Genomic DNA, 17644 nt, shown 5'->3' with positions numbered 1-17644 from the left:
AGCCAGAAGCAAGATGAGTGCCGCAACCCCATAGTCGCCTTTGACTGGACTTAACCGTCCAGGGGTCCTTTACCTTTTTACCTTACTGGTGGTCTTCCCAGTAAGTATCTGGCTGGCCACTGGGAGGACAGGATGTTGCACTCGATGGGCCATTGGCCTGATGCAGCAGCCTCTTCTTGCATTGTAATGCAAGTTTTGGAACGACTGGCGGTAGACAAGGCCCCGTGTGGGATAGCTGAATGGAGCATTGGACTTGAATTTGGAAGGCTTGGATTCAAACCCCTGATCAGGCATACATTTCCCTGGCTGCCTTGGAGCAAGTCATTCTCTTTCTGCCCTGGCCCCCTGAGCCGGCATTTGTCCACAGACAGCTTTCCGGTTCATGTTGTCATCATGACTAAACCGCTTCTGCTGCACAGAGGACCGAGATGAGTGCCAGGGTGCACGGAAATGCTGTTTACCTTCCCGTCACAGTGGTACCTATTTATCTACTTGCACTGGTGTGCTTTCGAACTGATAGGTTGGCAGGAGCAGGGACTGAGCAACGGGAGCTCACTCCGTTGCGCGGATTCAAACCACCGACCTTCTGATCAGCAAGCCCAAGAGGCTCGGTGGTTTAGACCACAGCGGCACCAATAGGAACTGGGTACAATGGACCTCTCCCCACTTGAGATTCCAAGCAACTGGGATTCAACAAGATATGGCCTCCGATACTGGAAACAGAACAGTCCTTGTGGCCGGTAGCAGAATATTACACCTCTATTGACCTCTACACAAGCCCCATCATAAGGGCTTGCGACTGTTTGAGAGGAAAGAATGACATAGCTCCATCTGTACCCTGCGCTCCTCGGAGAAGGGAATCATGCAAACGTGAGAACCCCAAGTACATGTCCACTTTGCCAGGCCCCTAAAGATTCGATCAGTGCCATGCGCATTTTCTCATGCTTGTGAGTTTGAGGGTCTGCAGCTGAGTGGCAGATCCCTGGCACCTCCCGTTTAGAAGAAGGGTCCCGGGCATCAGGGCTGGGAAAAGCTTTGGGCAGTGGGGCGGTCAATGTATCTATATAGCATCCCAAACCGGTTTGAAATCCATATTGTGATGTCGGTTTCATAATTCTTGACCTGAGAATATATCATGAATCATGATGTGTGTGTGTATGTGTGCTATGCAAAAATCGGAATGTGGGAAAAACCGTGAAGCCAGCCAATGGTTCTACATAGCTCCATCCTTATTTCAGACAGTGATATATCAGGATATAGCAATGTTCATCTAGTGATATATCACAAAGTTGAAAACTAGCTCCATCCTTATTTCAGACATTGAAAACTAGCTCCATCCTTATTTCAGACATTGTGATATATCAGTATATCACAATGTTTAGATGGTGATACAGTGGTACCTCGGGTTAAGAACTTAATTCATTCTGGAGGTCTGTTCTAAACCTGAAACTCTTCTTAACCTGAAGCACCACTTTAGCTAATGGGGCCTCCTGCTGCTGCTGCTGCTGCACCGCCACTTCACGATTTCTGTTCTCATCCTGAAGCAAAGTTCTTAACCCAAGGTAATATCTCTGGGTTAGCGGAGTCTGTAACCTGAAGCGTCTGTAACCTGAAGCTTATGTAACCTGAGGTACCACTGCATACCATGAAGCTGAAAACCAGATATCGCCCAGCACTACTGTTCACCTCTACATAGTTCCATCCTTATTTCAGTCATCGTGATATATTGCGATGTTTAAAGCCAGGTATCGCCCAGCCCTAGTGAACTGTCACAGCAGACAGTCCTGGATTCAGTCAACCAGTGATCTGATGCAGGCAGCTTCATGACACGAGCCCAATCTTTGGCCCACCCAGAGCAATATTGTCAACACTCCCTGGGGCAGTTGTAGCTAAGCAGTATATAGATTATCTGAACAAAGAAAACAGCATCAGTCCATCGGTCATCCTTTTGCGTAGCTAATGGCCATTACAAAATCCAAACAGGCTTTAAAATATCATCAAACATCTAAATAAAAAGAGAACCTGGATCCAACCCAATATGTATATAAACATGTTGGGTTGGATCCAGACTTATTCATTGTGCTTCGAGTAGACCTATTGAAATCAATGGGACAAGCCGGTCATGAAAACAGGGACATCCTACGGAAAAGCGGGACATTCCAGGATTGAATCAGAAATTGGGGCCGCTTCTGTAAATCTAGGACTGTCCCTGGAAAATAGGGACGCTTGGAGAGTCTGCTGGTGCAGGAGAGGTGTGACTCAGTATAAGGAAGCTTTCTGTTTTCCTAGGGTGCTAAAAAAAACCATTGATTTAGCCTCGAGAGCCTTGCTGTTCTAGGAAATCTTTGATCGCTTTATCTGCTGCCTTTAGGTGCTAGAATGACAACATGGCTACCAAAGGAATGTATAAACTGGACGATGGAAACTGCTGCCCCACCAACTGCTTTCCGGCCCGGAGCCTTTTGCGGTCCAGATACGAGGAAGGTAACCCATCCCGACGTTGATAACGTGGAAATAAATTTCCTGGAGAACAATAGGGCTCCCTCTTAGGCCTTCCCCCACCTCAAGGGCAACCTGGGTGCTGCACCCCAGTGGTGGGTGAGGCTAGAGGCAGGAATAGGGAGAGCATCAGAAGTCCTGTAGATGCCCTGTTCTCCTTGGGCTCCTGGGTAAACACAGGACTCAACACAAGCAACACCAATAGGGTAATATCCAGGGCCTGGTCATGGTCAGGGTCCAGGCTAGGACAGGCCACAACAAGAGTGAGGCAAGAGGCAAGGTCAGAGCCGTCCGTGGTCAGATACGGTGCAGGCAGGCAATCCAGTAGCAGGCAAGGCTAAGCTGGTGCATAGTGTTCATGTTTTAGATTCCTGGAAGCCAAGTTTGGGGCAAGTACTCTTTTGTGAGGGAACCCCAGCAGAGATTTAACACCGCAAAACATGCAGCACAGAAAAGCTTTAGAATGTGCCCTTCCAGTAAGTCCTAAAGTGTCCCCTTCTCAAAGCTCTTTCCAAGGTTTCCCACTTCCCCAGCACCGAGATAGACCACACATTTGGTAAGTCATGGTTTACTTACAAAGCTCTTCAAAGGTCAGATTAATGTGGTTTTCCATGCAGCAGTCAGACAAGGTTCACAGGCAGTTTAAAACGTTGCTTAATTATAAACGGTAGAAGTTTCTGAACTATTGGTGTAGCAAAACAGGCTCCATTTTGGTCTGAAACAAAAGAGGGTGGTTGAAGCCATGCGGCTGGAGCGACCAGGTCAGAGCTGTTTATATACCAAAGTTCACATGGAGCGGTGTAGAAATTTTATGAAATGAATAGGAATCAATGAATGAGGCCACGTGTGGCAAATCCACAGTGCGCTTTCTCCTGATTTGATGCTGGCCGTTTTCCGCCGTGGCTCCTCAGGGGCTGGCCACTGGCAAGTGGCCCGCCGGACAGCAGAGAAGACCAAGATTGAGTTGCTGTTTGGGACAAAAGCCCCCCAGGTTAGGCTGAGAAGACCAGAAACGGCAAGTGGGGCTTATAGGCTTCTGGACAACAAAACTCTCGATGGCGCACAGCTGGTGAGTACGACTGGGGTACTGTTGCTTTTCTGTTGTGCGTGCAGAGTGACTTCAAGGAAGAGACCGTACAGCTTGAGACTCATGCCGATCCTCGCTCAAATACGTTAATAATAATAATAATTTATTATTTATACCCTGCTCATCTGGCTGAGTTTCCCCAGCCACTCTGGGCGGTTTCCAACAAAACACTAAAATACAATAACCTATTAAACATTAAAAGCTTCCCTAAACAGGGCTGCCTTCAGATGTCTTCTAATAGTTTGGTAGTTATATTTCTCTTTGACATCTGATGGGAGGGCGTTCCACAGGGCGGGCGCCACTACCGAGAAGGCCCTCTGCCTGGTTCCCTGTAACTTGGCTTCTTGCAGGGAGGGAACCGCCAGAAGGCCCCTGGGGAAGCCCAGCCAGATGGGTGGAGTATAAATAAATTATTATTATTATTATTATTATTATTATTATTATTTAGGCTCTTCAGCTCTTTGATCATTTTAGTTGTACCATTTGGGGGTGGTTGAGAGCATGAAAAACTCGAGCATCATTAGAAGAGGCCCAGAGCTTGGCTTTCCTTGGTAGAGGATTTTCCATTTTTCTTTTTTCTGTATTGCTGCATTTAAATCCCACCTTTCCTCCCAAGAGCTCAAAGGGGGCTTCATGGCTCTCCCCATTACCCTTTCAGGTGGTTGGTGACTAGCCCAAGGTCGCCCAGTGAGATTTCATGGCTGAGCAAGGAACTGAACCCTGGTCTCCAAAGTCCTGGTCCAGCACCCCGGCCACTAGGTCACACTGCCTTCCTTGGGCAGTGTGTGTCCACAACCCTGTTCTCCGGCTTGTTGTATCAGGAAGTTTTTCTTTTTTTAAAAAAAATTATTTATACTTTTCAAGTTTATACATTTCACTGATTTTACAATCATTTTGACATTTCAAAACTTGACTTCCTTCCCCCTCTTTCTGTGGTTCCTTACATTTATTTTTAATATCTTCTGCATATCCTAATTATCTTAACTTGCTCATTTGTTCATTTTCTTTAAATATATACTCTTATGAAACTGCAGGTTATTACAGTAAGTCTGCCAGTGTTTTTATCTGTTTACAATTTATTTGTAAATATGCAATAAATCATTTCCATTCTTTTATAAACAGTTTGTTATCTTGATTTCTTATTCTCCCAGTAAGTTTTGCCATTTCTGCATATTCCCTGAATTTTTGTATCCATTCTTTCTTTGCTGGGGTGACTTCTTCTTTCCATTTTTGGGCAAGTAACATACTTGTCGCTGTAGTAGCATACATAAATAAGGCAGTTTCAGGAAGTTTTTAATGCTTGATGCTTAGTTGTGTTTTTATATTATGTTGAAAGCTGCCAGTGTCAGATGGACGGGGTACAAATAATATATTATTATTATTATTATTATTATTATTATTTGCAGATCAAGCTCCACCATGTGAAAAGCCCGTCACATTTGTGCTCTGTGGACATCAGTAACCAAAATTTTGTCATGGTGAGTAGGAGGCTTGCCTTGTGAATTTACTCTGGTGTGTGTTGTACTGGGATAGCAGCAGCTGTGGTGAAATGGGTTGGAACTTCAACCCACCTAACTGGCTGAATATAGTCATGGCCCAAGCCTGGAAAGTCATGTTGCTATGCAACCATTAGTTGGGGGGCTTCTATGGGATGCGGGGGGCACTGTGGTCTAAACCACTTAGACTTGGGCTTGCCAATCAGAAGGTCAGCAGTTTGAATCCATGCGACGGGGTAAGCTCCCATTGCTCTGTCCCAGCAGCTCCTGCCAACCCAGCAGTTTGAAAGCACTCCAGTGCAAGTAGATAAATAGGTACCTCTGCGGCGGGAAGGTAAACGGCATTTCCATGCGCTCTGGTTTCCGTCATGCTGTTCTATTGTGCAAGAAGCGGTTTAGTCCTGCTGACTGCATGACCCGGAAAGCTGTCTGTGGACAAACGTCGGCTCCCTCAGCCTGAAAACGAGATGAGCGCTGTAACCCCATAGTCGCCTTTGACTGGCCTTAACCATCCAAGGGTCCTATACCTTTACCTTTGCCTTAGTTGGGGGGCTGGGGTCCGTCCATGGTTATGAATGTCAGAGGATTCCAGTTTGCTCTGCAGTTGAGAGCAAGCTTAACCATTCTGGCCCCGCTTCTGTTTCAGAATGTGTGGGTGGAGCTTGTTTCCTTTTCACTTCTACAGGCAAAAGAAGAAGATTTTGAGCAGTTTGACTGCGTTGCCTATATCAACGCCACAGAAAATCTCTTGACCTTGGGTAAGGAATGCGTGGCAGTTTGTGGGCTGCAGCATTGGCATGTTATTTTTAATTGGGCTGTTGGGTGGGCGATGAAGAATCAGCGGGCATCTTCACACTGGTGGCTTGAAAGGCAGAGAGGTCATTTTCCGCATTTACACAGAGATGTTTGCATCAAAATGGGGTGGGGGTGTCTTCACCTGAAATGCATGTTTTTTGGGGTTCTCCTGCCTTCCTGCAACTCCCGTTCATTCAGCTGTCATCTGCGCCTGCACAACGGCTGTTAGGGTACATCCTTGTGCAAATTAATTGAAACAAACAATGAGTTTAGTAGCTTATTGTACAAAACTCACATATACGTACATTAGTAACGGACATCATTTTTGACATCATCTGATAGGAAGTGCCTACAGAGGGTGGTGAACACAGCACAAGATATTATGGGCTGTCCCGTGAATCCGCTGGATGAATTCGCGGAAGAATGTTGCCTTGGGAGAGTGAGGAAAAGTCTCAGGGATGATTCACAACCTTGCCGGCACTTTCTTGATGTCTGTGGGCTGTTAGGCTGCTGAATGAAAAGATAACAACAGGGCAACTGACTTTCGGGTTTGGTGGGTGTGCGTCAGTAAACAAGGGGAATTAAGACTAAGAGAGCTGAGTGGGGGGCGCTCGTGTAATCTCACTGTATACAAGTTGTACAAGTGACAATAAAGTATTTCAGTATGACCTCCACTATTTTTAAGCAGTATTTGAACACGTTTTGGCATGGAGTCTAGTGTACTAGTTACAAAGAATCACTGTTGATTTTTGGATCCATGTACCACACTTGAATCAGCGCCTGAATGAGCTTCTCCATAGTCGTACAGTCTACAGAACGGAGGCGACTTTTGCATATAGTCCACAAATTCTCAGTGGGATTTATGTCTGGGGAATTCCCTGGCCAATCAAGTACCTGTCTTTGTTGCTCTGTCCTGAATTTCTTCACCACTTTCAATGTGTGACAGGGGTCTAGGTCCTGCTGCGATATCCCAGTACCGTCAGGTTACCTCTTTTCCAGCTCTGGAATAACTCTATTTCATAGAACCTCAATATATTGTGGCAAGCGCATCATTCCTTCTATTGGCTGCAGGCTTCTGATACCATAATAACGCAAGCATCCTCAAAACATCTTTTGTGGGTGCTTGACAGACTGATTGATGTGGCAATCACGAAGCTTCTCTTAGATAGAAAACATGCTTTGTTTCAATTAATTTGCACTTGGATGTAGATTTAGGCTTCCTCTGAGCTGGAGGAGGGGTCCCACCCGCTTCAGACGTTTCCTTCTTAATGGCTTTCTTAATGGGCCATCACCTCCACTTCGTTCTTAGTCAATGGCTCCTTTCCCAGGTGATTTCCTGAACACGGGAAGCTGGTTTCGCCCAAATGTTAATGTGCTAAATCCAGTTGACTGGCACTCAGGAAGGGGGTGGTGGTCCAGGAACTAGAAGAGTAGTCCAGGCACCCCACAAACTCACAACACTACATTACCTTGTGTTTCTTGGCCTTGATGGCTCCAATCTGGCCTGCTGGCGATGACCCACAGCCATTAAAAAAATTACACCAGGCGCTCCACCCCCATTCCTCCTCTGTTGGAGATAGGGATGAAAGGAACTGTCCGATTTTGCATCTCTCGGTTTCTCGTTTTTCCAATCTTAAATATGGTCCTTTACACTTCTACAGCAATTGGCAAACTCTTCTTTTCCTAACCCTCATAAAAATTAACCAGTCTTTTCCTTTGAATTTCACCTTAGCAAGTCCTTTTCTGTATGCAGCTTTGACCAACGTACCCATTTTTGCAAGCCCATTCCTATGTTTTATTTGTACATAGCTTTCACTAACATACTCATTTTTATGCACACTTTCCCCCAGTATATGTATTTTGGTAAGCATTGTTTGGTTCAGAGAAGGGCACATTCTGAAGGATGGCTGTGTGTCAGTTCTTGTCTTGTTTCGGAAACTGCAGATTTGATCGATTTCGATTTAAATGGCTGGAGAAACCCAGCCAGATGGGTGGGGTATAAATAAGAAAATTATTATTATTATTATTATTATTATTATTATTATGAACTGAACCCAATTTTGCCCCCATCCCTAGCTGGCGATCAGAGCGACATGTGCCATAGACCTGTCATGCATATAATAATAATAATAATAATAATAATAATAATAATAATAATAATTTATACCCCGTGTTACGGAAAAGAAGCAATGCAGCAGCGAGCTGCAGCTGGCTGGAAAGCTAAACAGGATGTGACTGTTGGGGACTGTACCGTGGGAACAAAGGGGCAGTCTATTCACTGTGCTGAGCACCGGATGTTAGCTCAGAATGCCATTTGACCTGTACAGGAAGTACCCCGCAAGACGAACGCCTCGCGAGACGAAAAACTCGCAAAACGAAAGGTTTTTTCGTTTTCGAGTTGCCTCGCAAGACGAATTTCCCTATGGGCTTGCTTCGCAAAACGAAGCTTGCCCCGGGGACAGCGGGTCTTCTCTTTTGAAGCAAGGGGCTGGGGGGAGATAGGATCTCCCTGCAGCCCCTTGCTGCAAAAGACGTCGGGGGAAGCGGGAAGCGAAGCGCTTCGCTTCCCCGCTTCCCCCGACGTCTTTTGCAGCAAGGGGCTGCGGGGAGATGGCTTCTCCCGGTGCTCCGAAGCTGGGCGGGGGGGCAGGGGACACCTCCCGCCGCAGCGGGGACACCTTTTGAAGGCAGGCGGGGGGGGAGCAAAGACTTTGGCCCCCCGCCCGCCTTCAGAAGAGGTCCAGGACCTCTTCTGAAGGCTGGCGGGGGGCAAAAGTCTTTGTCCCCCCTGCCTGCCTTCCCAGGGGCTTTTAAATCGCCCCGGAAAGCGGAGAAGTCCTCCGCTGTCCGGGGCGATTTTAAAATGCCGCCCGCCAGCATTTTAAGATCGCCTGGACAGCGGAGAAGTCCTCCGCTGTCCCGGGGTTTTTTAAAATGCTGGGGGTGGAAAGAAAAGCCCTTGTCCCCCCCCCCCCCAGCCTTCAGAAGAGGTCCGGGGACAGACTGTCCCCGGACCTGGTCTGAAGGCGGTTTCCCTAGGAACACATTAATTGATTTTCAATGCATTCCTATGGGAAACCGTGCTTCGCAAGACGAAAAAACCGCAAGACGAAGAGACTTGCGGAACGAATTAATTTCGTCTTGCGAGGCACCACTGTACAGGAGGTGGAGTTAGTCTCTCTGCTGTTGGTGTCTAAAGAGAGCAGACACGTTTCTCTGTACTGCTGGAAAGACAGAAATAAAGCCATGTAAATACATTTCTGTCTGTCTCTTTCCCCTCCCTGGGGGAGGCAGGGAAGAGTGGTGTGTTCTCCTCACGCATGAGGAGGATCGCCGATAGTGACCTAGCCTGTGTCCTGCCGGGAAATGCAGACAGGGAGGTCAACAAGGAGATCAAGCCGGGTGCCTGGAGAGTGGCCAGTTTCTCCTGATAAAGGCTTGATAACCGACACCCCGCCCATCCAACTGGGCTTCCCCAGCCACTCTGGGCGGCTTCCAACAAAATATTAAAACACAGTAGTCCGTCAAACATTAAAAGCTTCCCTAAACAGGGCTGCCTTCAGATGTCTTCTAAAAGTCTGGTAGTTGTTGTTCTCTTTGACATCTGGTGGGAGGGTGTTCCTGTAAGCTAGACTTCTGCCCTCAGGGACGCTGGAGGACCTGTCCCCTTTCCGAGTGTTGAAGTGAGATTCAGCCGGCCTGTCCTTTGCTTCGGGCGGCAAAATACCTTGAGCTGGCCCTCCAACTGCTAAGAAAGTGTGTTTGTGTGGTTCCCTTTTTTGGAGACTCAGTGTTGCCTAAACGAACATGCACATCTGGGGAGTCCTAAATGGGGTGTGTGTGTGGCTATACCATTCACATTCTTTGTGCCCAGTAATCCAAAACAATCGGCCGCTGCTGCCCTGATTCTTTCGGTTGATGTTGACTTCCCCCCTTTTATCACCCATTCAGACGCTTTCCGTACATTTCCTGGGCTCCGGGAACTGGAACTCTCCTTGAACGGCCTAAGGAATCTAAAAGTCAACGCCGGGGACTTTCCACACTTGGAAGTAAGCCAGAGGGGTGACTGATAGTGCTTAAGGGGCTAGCTTCTTGTGTCATGTAGGGAAAGGGCCTGGAACTCACTGGAAGAGCTGCGTCCATTCCTTGTTGTGGCGTTCCCAAAGCAAGGAAGCATTGGACTCTGATTTATAAAATACACCCAGAGGCTTGACCAGCAAGACTCTGGGAGGAGTGGGTATAATAATTCCTCTCCACCCCTCAGCCCAGGTCGTTGTATTCACAAAAGAACTTTTTACACAGTGTTCGTAAGAACCAATCAGATTTCCTCTGAGCATTTCAAAAAAAACCCCACGTGGGGACAAAGTTACACTACAAAAGCTAATTTAGGCATGCATACTTCTAGGGTAAATAAAACAGGACTAAAAAGGAGGAATGCATTCAGCAACCCCAGAAGCCATAAGCAAGCAATAAACACGAGAGGACGGATGGCAAGGAGATAAGTATCTTTATCACCTTCCTGTGAAACTATTTCCAGGCCCTAAGATTAACAAAACCAAAGAAGGGTACATCAGAGAAACTACCTACTATCTTTTATGACCCAGGATGCCTGGCGAAGCAACTGGCAACTGGGCTGCCTACTGCGTGCTGCTTCAGACATGTGGATTATATACCGTATTTTTCGCTCTATAGGGCGCACCAGACCATAGGGCGCACCTAGGTTTTTTTTGGGGGGGGGAATAAAGGAAAAAAATCGTGCTCCGAAGGCTTGTGGATAGCTTCCTGAAGCCTGGAGAGTGAGAGGGATCGGTGCGCACCGACCCCTCTCGCTCTCCAGGCTTCAGCAAAAACCTGCATTCACTCCATAGGACGCACACACATTTCCCCTTCATTTTTGGAGGGGAAAAAGTGCATCCTATAGAGCGAAAAATACGGTATTTGTGTACGTGTTTGCTTGGTACATTTATGAACATTTATTTTATATATACAGTGGTGCCCCGCAAGACGAATGCCTCGCAAGACGGAAAACTCACTAGACGAAAGAGTTTTCCGTTTTGGAGGTGCTTCGCAAAACGAATTTCCTATGGGCTTGCTTCGCAAGACGAAAATGTCTTGCGAGTTCCTGCTGGTTTTTTCCCCTTCCCCCCTTTTTCTAAGCCGCTAAGCCGCTTATCAGCTGATCCGATCAGCAGATAAGCCGCTAAAAGCGCTAATAGCGCTAATCCGCTAATCCATCAATGGACTTGCTTCGCAAGACGAAAAAACCGCTAGACGAAGAGAATCACAGAACGGATTCTTTTCGTCTTGCGAGGCACCACTGTAAGACCTTAATTTTTTAATTTCACCCCCAAAGCCATTGGCAATAAAAACATCTCACAGTGTCGTTCGTACCTGCTGTGGCTGGGCTAGAGGTGACGCTGGTTCTTCCCCAGCCATGGAACTGCCTGCTTTGCCTCTGCTCCAGGTCTTGGATCTCTCATACAACAACCTTTCTCCCGAGGATGTTCGAGCCCTGGGAGTTTTGTCCCACTTAAAAGCCCTCCATCTCACCGCCAATGGGCTCACTTCGCTTCCCCTCGACCTGGCTGCCCCTGAGAGGTAAGCCCACGGGGAGAGGAAGGTGGCAAGCAAGAGTTTTTATTTGCTGGGGGGGGGAGGTCAGGCCGCGTGGGGTTTGTGGAACCTGTAGATCAGGGAAAGCCAACTTGGTGCATTAATAACAACAACAACAACAACAACAACAACAACAACAACAACAACAACAACAACAACAATTTTTATTTATACCCCGCCCTCCCCAGCCAAGGCTGGGCTCAGGGCGGCTAACAAGCAATAATAAAAACAAGTTGAATGAATACAACTTAAAAACAAGATTAAAATACAACATTAAAATATTGAAACATTAAAATATTAAAATGCAGCCTCATCGCAGGAGGAGAAAGGAAAAAGAAAAAAGAAAGAGGGGGAGGGAATCAAATTGGCTCCAAGCCAAAGGCCAGGCGGAACAACTCTGTCTTACAGGCCCTGCGGAAAGAAATCAGATCCTGCAGGGCCCTGGTCTCATGAGGCAGAGCGTTCCACCAGGCCGGGGCCAGCGTTGAAAAGACCCTGGCTCTGGTTGAAGCTAATCTAACTTCCTTAGGGCCCGGGACCACTAGGGTGTTGCTATTTATGGACCTTGAGGCTCTCCGTGGGGCATTCCGGGAGAGGCAGTCCCGTAGGTATGAGGGTCCTAGGCCGTGAAGGGCTTTAAAGGTCAAAACCAGCACCTTGAACCTGACCCTGTACTCCACCGGGAGCCAGTGCAGCTGGAAAAGCACTGGGTGAATCTGTTCCCATGGCAGGGACCCCGTAAGGAGCCTCGCTGCAGCATTCTGCACCCGCTGGAGTTTCTGGGACAGCTTCAAGGGCAGCCCTGCGTAGAGCGAATTACAGTAGTCAAGCCTGGAGGTGACCGTTGCATGGATCACTGTGGCCAGGTCGGGGCGATTCTCATCACCTCCAACCACAGGATCTTCTAGCTGGGGGATGATGGGAGTTGTAGTTCAGCAGAATCACGAGAGCTCCACATTGGCTTCCTCTCTTCGTTTCTCTCAAAGTCTTACACTGCACCCTTCTCCCCCTTTTGCCTTTTCCTGAGTGATGTGGCACAGCCAAAGTCACTGTATGCTTCCCTTGGCAGTGAGAGCCCCCCAAGGTTCCCGGCTCTGGAAGTCTTGCTCTTGGACGACAACCGCCTCTCCCACGCCAACGTCTTTGTCAGCCTCGCCAACCTCCGCAGGTAAGGAAGACCTCCTGTGCTTGCTAATAATAATAATTTTTTACTTGTACCCCGCCCATCTGGTTGGGTTTCTCCAGCCACTCAGAGCGGCTCCCAACAGAATATTAAAAACACGATAAAATATCAAAAATTAACAACTTCCTTAAACAGGGCTGCCTTCAGATGTCTTCTAAAAGTCAGATAGTTGTTTATTTCCTTGACATCTGATGGGAGGGCGTTCCACAGGGCAGGCGCCACCACCAAGAAGGCCCTCTGCCTGGTTCCCTGTAACCTCACTTCTCGCAGGGAGGGAACTGCCAGAAGGCCCTTGGAGCTGGACCTCAGTGTCTGTGCTAAACAATGGGGGCAGGAAACGTCCATGGCAGGTCTGGAGGGTGGCAACATGAGAACAAGCCTCTTCAGTGGTGGCTCCCTGTTCGTGGAATGCTCTCTCCAGGGAGTCTCTCCTGGCACCATTGTAATGTATTTTCTGGCAACAGGCAAAACAGTTCCTTCTTAACTAGGCCTTTCTTTGGCTTTTAACTATTTATGGCATTTTACAGAGCGTGGGATGTATTACAGTGGTACCTTGGGTTAAGAACTTAATTCGTTCTGGAGGTCTGTTCTTAACCTGAAACTGTTCTCAACCTGAAGCACCACTTTAGCTAAAGGGGCCTCCTGCTGCCGCCGCGCCGCCGGAGCACAATTACTGTTCTCATCCTGAAGCAAAGTTCTTAACCCGAGATACTATTTCTGGGTTAGGGGAGTCTGTAACCTGAAGTGTATGTAACCCAAGGTTCCACTGTACTGTATTCTCCACCCACCCCAAGTTTTCATATATGATTATTAATTTTTTTGGTAAGTCGTCTTGTAAGTCACGTGGCAAAAAGTGACCTATAAATTTAGCAATAATATTATATTGTAATAATTGGGAAACAGTCTTGTGCCTTGCCCTGGTCTCTGCAGGAGTTCTGCAAACCTTGGCCTTACCGCTGGCCTCCTTGTTTCCATTTCAGCCTGAAGCAGTTAAACCTGGACAGAAACGGAATCAGAGAGGTGCCGTATCTCCACCACTTGGACAGCGGCCGATTCTCCATCCATCCTTTATCTGCCAAGTCGGGCATCAGGGAAGGATTGCGCAGCCGCAAGAGTGCTGGGAAACAGATCTGGCAGGATAAGTCCCCGGCTGGTGGTGGGCAGCCAGAGTACATTGTCTTCCAAAACAGCAAGGACCCAGACAGGACTGGTGGGCCATAATTATATATTATTCCTTTGTAGTGCATTGGTGCTCCTCACCCCCGTGGATGATGGTGAAAGAAGCAAACCAAGCCTAGGAAACAAAAAAGAAACAAAAATAAGCCATTTATTAACGGCATAACATTTTAACCTAAGGACCAGGTTTTATCAGAAGATAAGAGAACTGGCAGTACATTTTGGCAATCCTCACAGAACTCTAGCCCAATGGCTGCCATTAATCTGATTTGAACTGATTTTATAATGAAATGATTTTAGAATGTTGTATCATTTTACTGTTGTTAGCCGCTCTGAGCCTGGCTTCAGCTGGGGAGAGTGGGATATAAATTATTATTATTATTATTATTATTATTATTATTATTATTATTATTATTTACCGTATTGCCCGAATATAAGCCACACCTTTAAAATTCAAGGCGGGGGGGGGGGGAGAGAGAAAGACAATACCTGAATATAAGCTGCTCCCTTAAAATTCTGCAGGCACTCACACCTGTTCCATTTTACTGTATGTTATGTATGTTTCACCAGTGATATCGTAAAAGCCAATTTTTGTAAGGTCGCGAATTTAAACCTCACTTTTTTCACGGTCAGTATTTTGGGGGGAAAGTGAGGCTTATATCCGGGCCAATACGGTACTGATAGCTACTCTTATGGCTATTAATTGGGTGAAAATCTTAACTCTTCGGCGTTAGACGTATGGCTAGCCGAGGAGCAGTGCAAATGATAGAATTGACAGACCTAGTTAGGAGAAGAGAAATTGGAAAATGGAAAATTGGAAAATGAAGGCTCTTCAGTATGTGTGGGAGCAATGAAATGCAAGGTGGTAACAACAGCAGCAGCAACAACAATACTAATAGACAGAACTGAGCTGGGTGGGCCAAGGCAGTTCAGAGTTTTTCTCCCCAAAACAAACCATGAATAGCAAGTCAGGAACAACCCTTGGTTACAGCTCTCGGTTTCTTTGGAAGTGCCCCATTGAATCTCATAGGATATAGCCATGATTAGGGCTGCCATCTTAGTTTATCCTGTTTATCCTTCACCTGTATTCAGCATCTTGATACTGATATTATTCTTTCTCTATTTTATTTTTACAAAAAAACAGAAGTTATCTTTCCATCCTGGTCCCCAGACCTACCAACCCAGGTAAGATTGGTAAGATTTTTCTTTTCTTTCAAGTCATCCTCATTGGCTCTAGGTAAAGGGTAAAGGGACCCCTGACCGTTAGGTCCAGTTGCGGACGACTCTGGGGTTACGGCGCTCATCTCGCTTTATTGGCCGAGGGAGCCGGCGTACAGCTTCCGGGTCATGTGGCCAGCATGACTAAGCCGCTTCTGGCGAACTAGAGCAGTGCACGGACACGCCGTTTACCTTCCCGCCTGAGCGGTACCTATTTATCTACTTGCACTTTGATGTGCTTTTGAACTGCTAGGTGGGCAGGAGCAGGGACCGAGCAACGGGAGCTCACCCCGTCGAGGGGATTCGAACCGCTGACCTTCTGATCGAAAGCACACCAGTGCAAGTAGATAAATAGGTGCCGCTGTGGCGGGAAGGTAAATGGCGTTTCCGTGCACTGCTCTGGTTTCGCCAGAAGCGGCTTAGTCATGCTGGCTACATGACCCGGAAAAACTGTCTGCGGACAAATGCCAGCTCCCTCAGCCAATAAAGCAAGATGAGCGCCGCAACCCCAGAGTCGTTCCCAACTGGACTTAACTGTCAGGGGTCCTTTACCTTTTTTCAACTGGTAAGAACGCTCCTTTTGTTTGATCTCCTTATTTACTGCCACTGGGGGAGGGATCTGATTCACCGAAGCTTGGTACTACGCACATATCTCTACAGAGGGTGGTGATATCATGGTTTGTCCCCTGAGCCCATTAGATGACATCTCAAGGGATCGATGCCTTAGGATAGCGAGGAAAATTCTTAGGGACATTTCACACCCCGGCCAGCACCTCTTTAATCTTATACCCTCAGGCAGGAGATATAGAAGTATAAGGTAAAGGTAAAGGGACGCCTGACCATTAGGTCCAGTCGTGACCGACTCTGGGGTTGTGGCGCTCATCTCGCTTTACTGGCCAAGGGAGCCGGCATACAGCTTCCGGGTCATGTGGCCAGCATGACTAAGCCACTTCTGGCGAACCAGAGCAGCACATGGAAACGCCGTTTACCTTCCCACCAGAGTGATACCTATTTATCTACTTGCACTTTGTGCTTTTGAACTGCTAGGTTGGCAGGAGCAGGGACCGAGCAACGGGAGCTCACCCCGTCACGGGGATTCAAACCCCCCGACCTTCTGATCGGCAAGTCCTAGGCTCTGTGGTTTAACCCACAACGCCACCCGCATCCCTATAATCAGTCATACCAACAGGCTAAAAAACAGTTTCTATCCGTGGGCTGTTAGGCTGCTGAATGGAAAATAATATAGTGCAACTGACTTTCGGGGTTGGTGTGTTGTGCAATAAGCACACAGAGTGCAATGAGTGTTTTGGGGGGAGGCTTGGTTAATTTCATTGTACACAGGTGGTACTTTGACAATAAAGGTATTATTATTATATGTTATTGTCAGGTGGCATCACAGAGCCACCACTTGCCTTCTGGAGTTGGACAGTCCCAGGGAGAGACTGACACACCCATATGCAGAGATTATAAGGGCAAGGATCACGACAATCCATGATGTCCTTTCTTCCTTCTTTGGTGTGCCGGTTTCTGTTTCTTACCTCTCCTCTGCCTTCCTTTCAGGACAGCTCTCCTTCGCCGCAGATCGCTTCTAAGGCCTCCTGTGCCAGTTTCAACCCCGAGTTCACTCTTCCCCTACCGGAGCTGAGGTTTCTCAGCCTGGCCAACAACCAGGTGACTGGATCCTTCCTTTTCCACTGTTAACGAGACACACTGATCTTTTGCAACAAATGGTAGAGGCGGGTATGTCTAGGAATCACTACGATCTTATATTGCCCAATTGGAGGACCTGGTTTCTAGTCCTCAACAACAATTTTATTTATACCCCACCCATCTGGCTAGGTTTCCCCAGCCACTCTGGACGGCTCCCTACATAACTGAAAACAGAATAAAACTTGAAACATTAAATACTTCCCTAAACAGGGCTGCCTTCCGGTGTCTTCTAAAAGTCAGATAGTTGTTTATTTCCTCGACATCTGAGGGTTGGCGTTCCACAGGGTGGGTGCCACCACCGAGAAGGCCCTCTGCCTGGTTCCCTGTAGCTTGGCTTCTTGCAGCGAGGGAACTGCCAGAAGGCCCTTGGCACTGGACCTCAGTGTCCGGGCAGAATGATGGGGGTGGAGACGCTCCTTCAGGTATACTGGGCCGAAGCCGTTTAGGGGTTTAAATGTCAGCACCAACACTTTGAATTCTGCTCAGAAACATACTGGGAGCCAATGTAGGTCTTTCAGGCCCTCAGAGCTGGACCTCAGTGTCTGGGCAGAACAATGGGAATGGAGACGCTCTTTCAGGTGTCTAGAGGACCTCAGGCTTCAAAGCCCCTCCCTGGCAGGTATTTCTGGTGGCAGAGGAGTATAGGGTGGGGCAGGAAACACCTTTGCATGCCAAAAAGATGCTCTGCCACACCTAGAAAATATTATGACAACGCCACCACTAAGAACAAGTGGTGGCAGAGGTGGCAAATCTCTGTGGCACTTCAGAGTTGCTAGTTGGTGCCCATCATTCTTCTTCATAAAAAACCACCCTCCCAAAACCAATCTTCCAGACAGAAATCTAGACCCCTCAGGGAGGAGGCAAGGC

General features: G+C 47.5%; 1 protein-coding gene and 1 long non-coding RNA gene across 3 annotated transcripts in view; one reads left to right on the top strand and one right to left on the bottom strand.

Moving 5' to 3' along the window:
- The window catches only part of XRRA1 (X-ray radiation resistance associated 1), a 35587-nt gene that overhangs the window by 6174 nt on the left and 11769 nt on the right, over nt 1-17644 (top strand). For both annotated transcript variants that reach the window (XM_082219002.1, XM_082219003.1), the window contains 10 exons: nt 2372-2484; nt 3411-3568; nt 4993-5064; nt 5768-5840; nt 9829-9926; nt 11342-11475; nt 12560-12658; nt 13654-13883; nt 14994-15034; nt 16628-16738. In XM_082219002.1, coding sequence (XP_082075128.1) covers nt 2388-2484; nt 3411-3568; nt 4993-5064; nt 5768-5840; nt 9829-9926; nt 11342-11475; nt 12560-12658; nt 13654-13883; nt 14994-15034; nt 16628-16738 — 1113 coding nt within the window. In that variant the 5' untranslated portion in view covers nt 2372-2387. The remainder of the gene's footprint in view (nt 1-2371; nt 2485-3410; nt 3569-4992; nt 5065-5767; nt 5841-9828; nt 9927-11341; nt 11476-12559; nt 12659-13653; nt 13884-14993; nt 15035-16627; nt 16739-17644) is intronic.
- Nucleotides 13927-16714, bottom strand: LOC309530696. The gene is made up of 2 exons (XR_014218857.1): nt 16606-16714; nt 13927-13967 (listed from the first exon to the last, which is right to left on the bottom strand). It is a non-coding gene; the product is annotated as an uncharacterized lncRNA (long non-coding RNA).

Source organism: Podarcis vaucheri (genome assembly GCF_965113315.1).
Source record: "Podarcis vaucheri genome assembly, chromosome: 4".
In the NCBI taxonomy this organism is placed as follows: domain Eukaryota; kingdom Metazoa; phylum Chordata; class Lepidosauria; order Squamata; family Lacertidae; genus Podarcis; species Podarcis vaucheri.
This window is presented reverse-complemented; position numbering and strand designations above follow the sequence as displayed.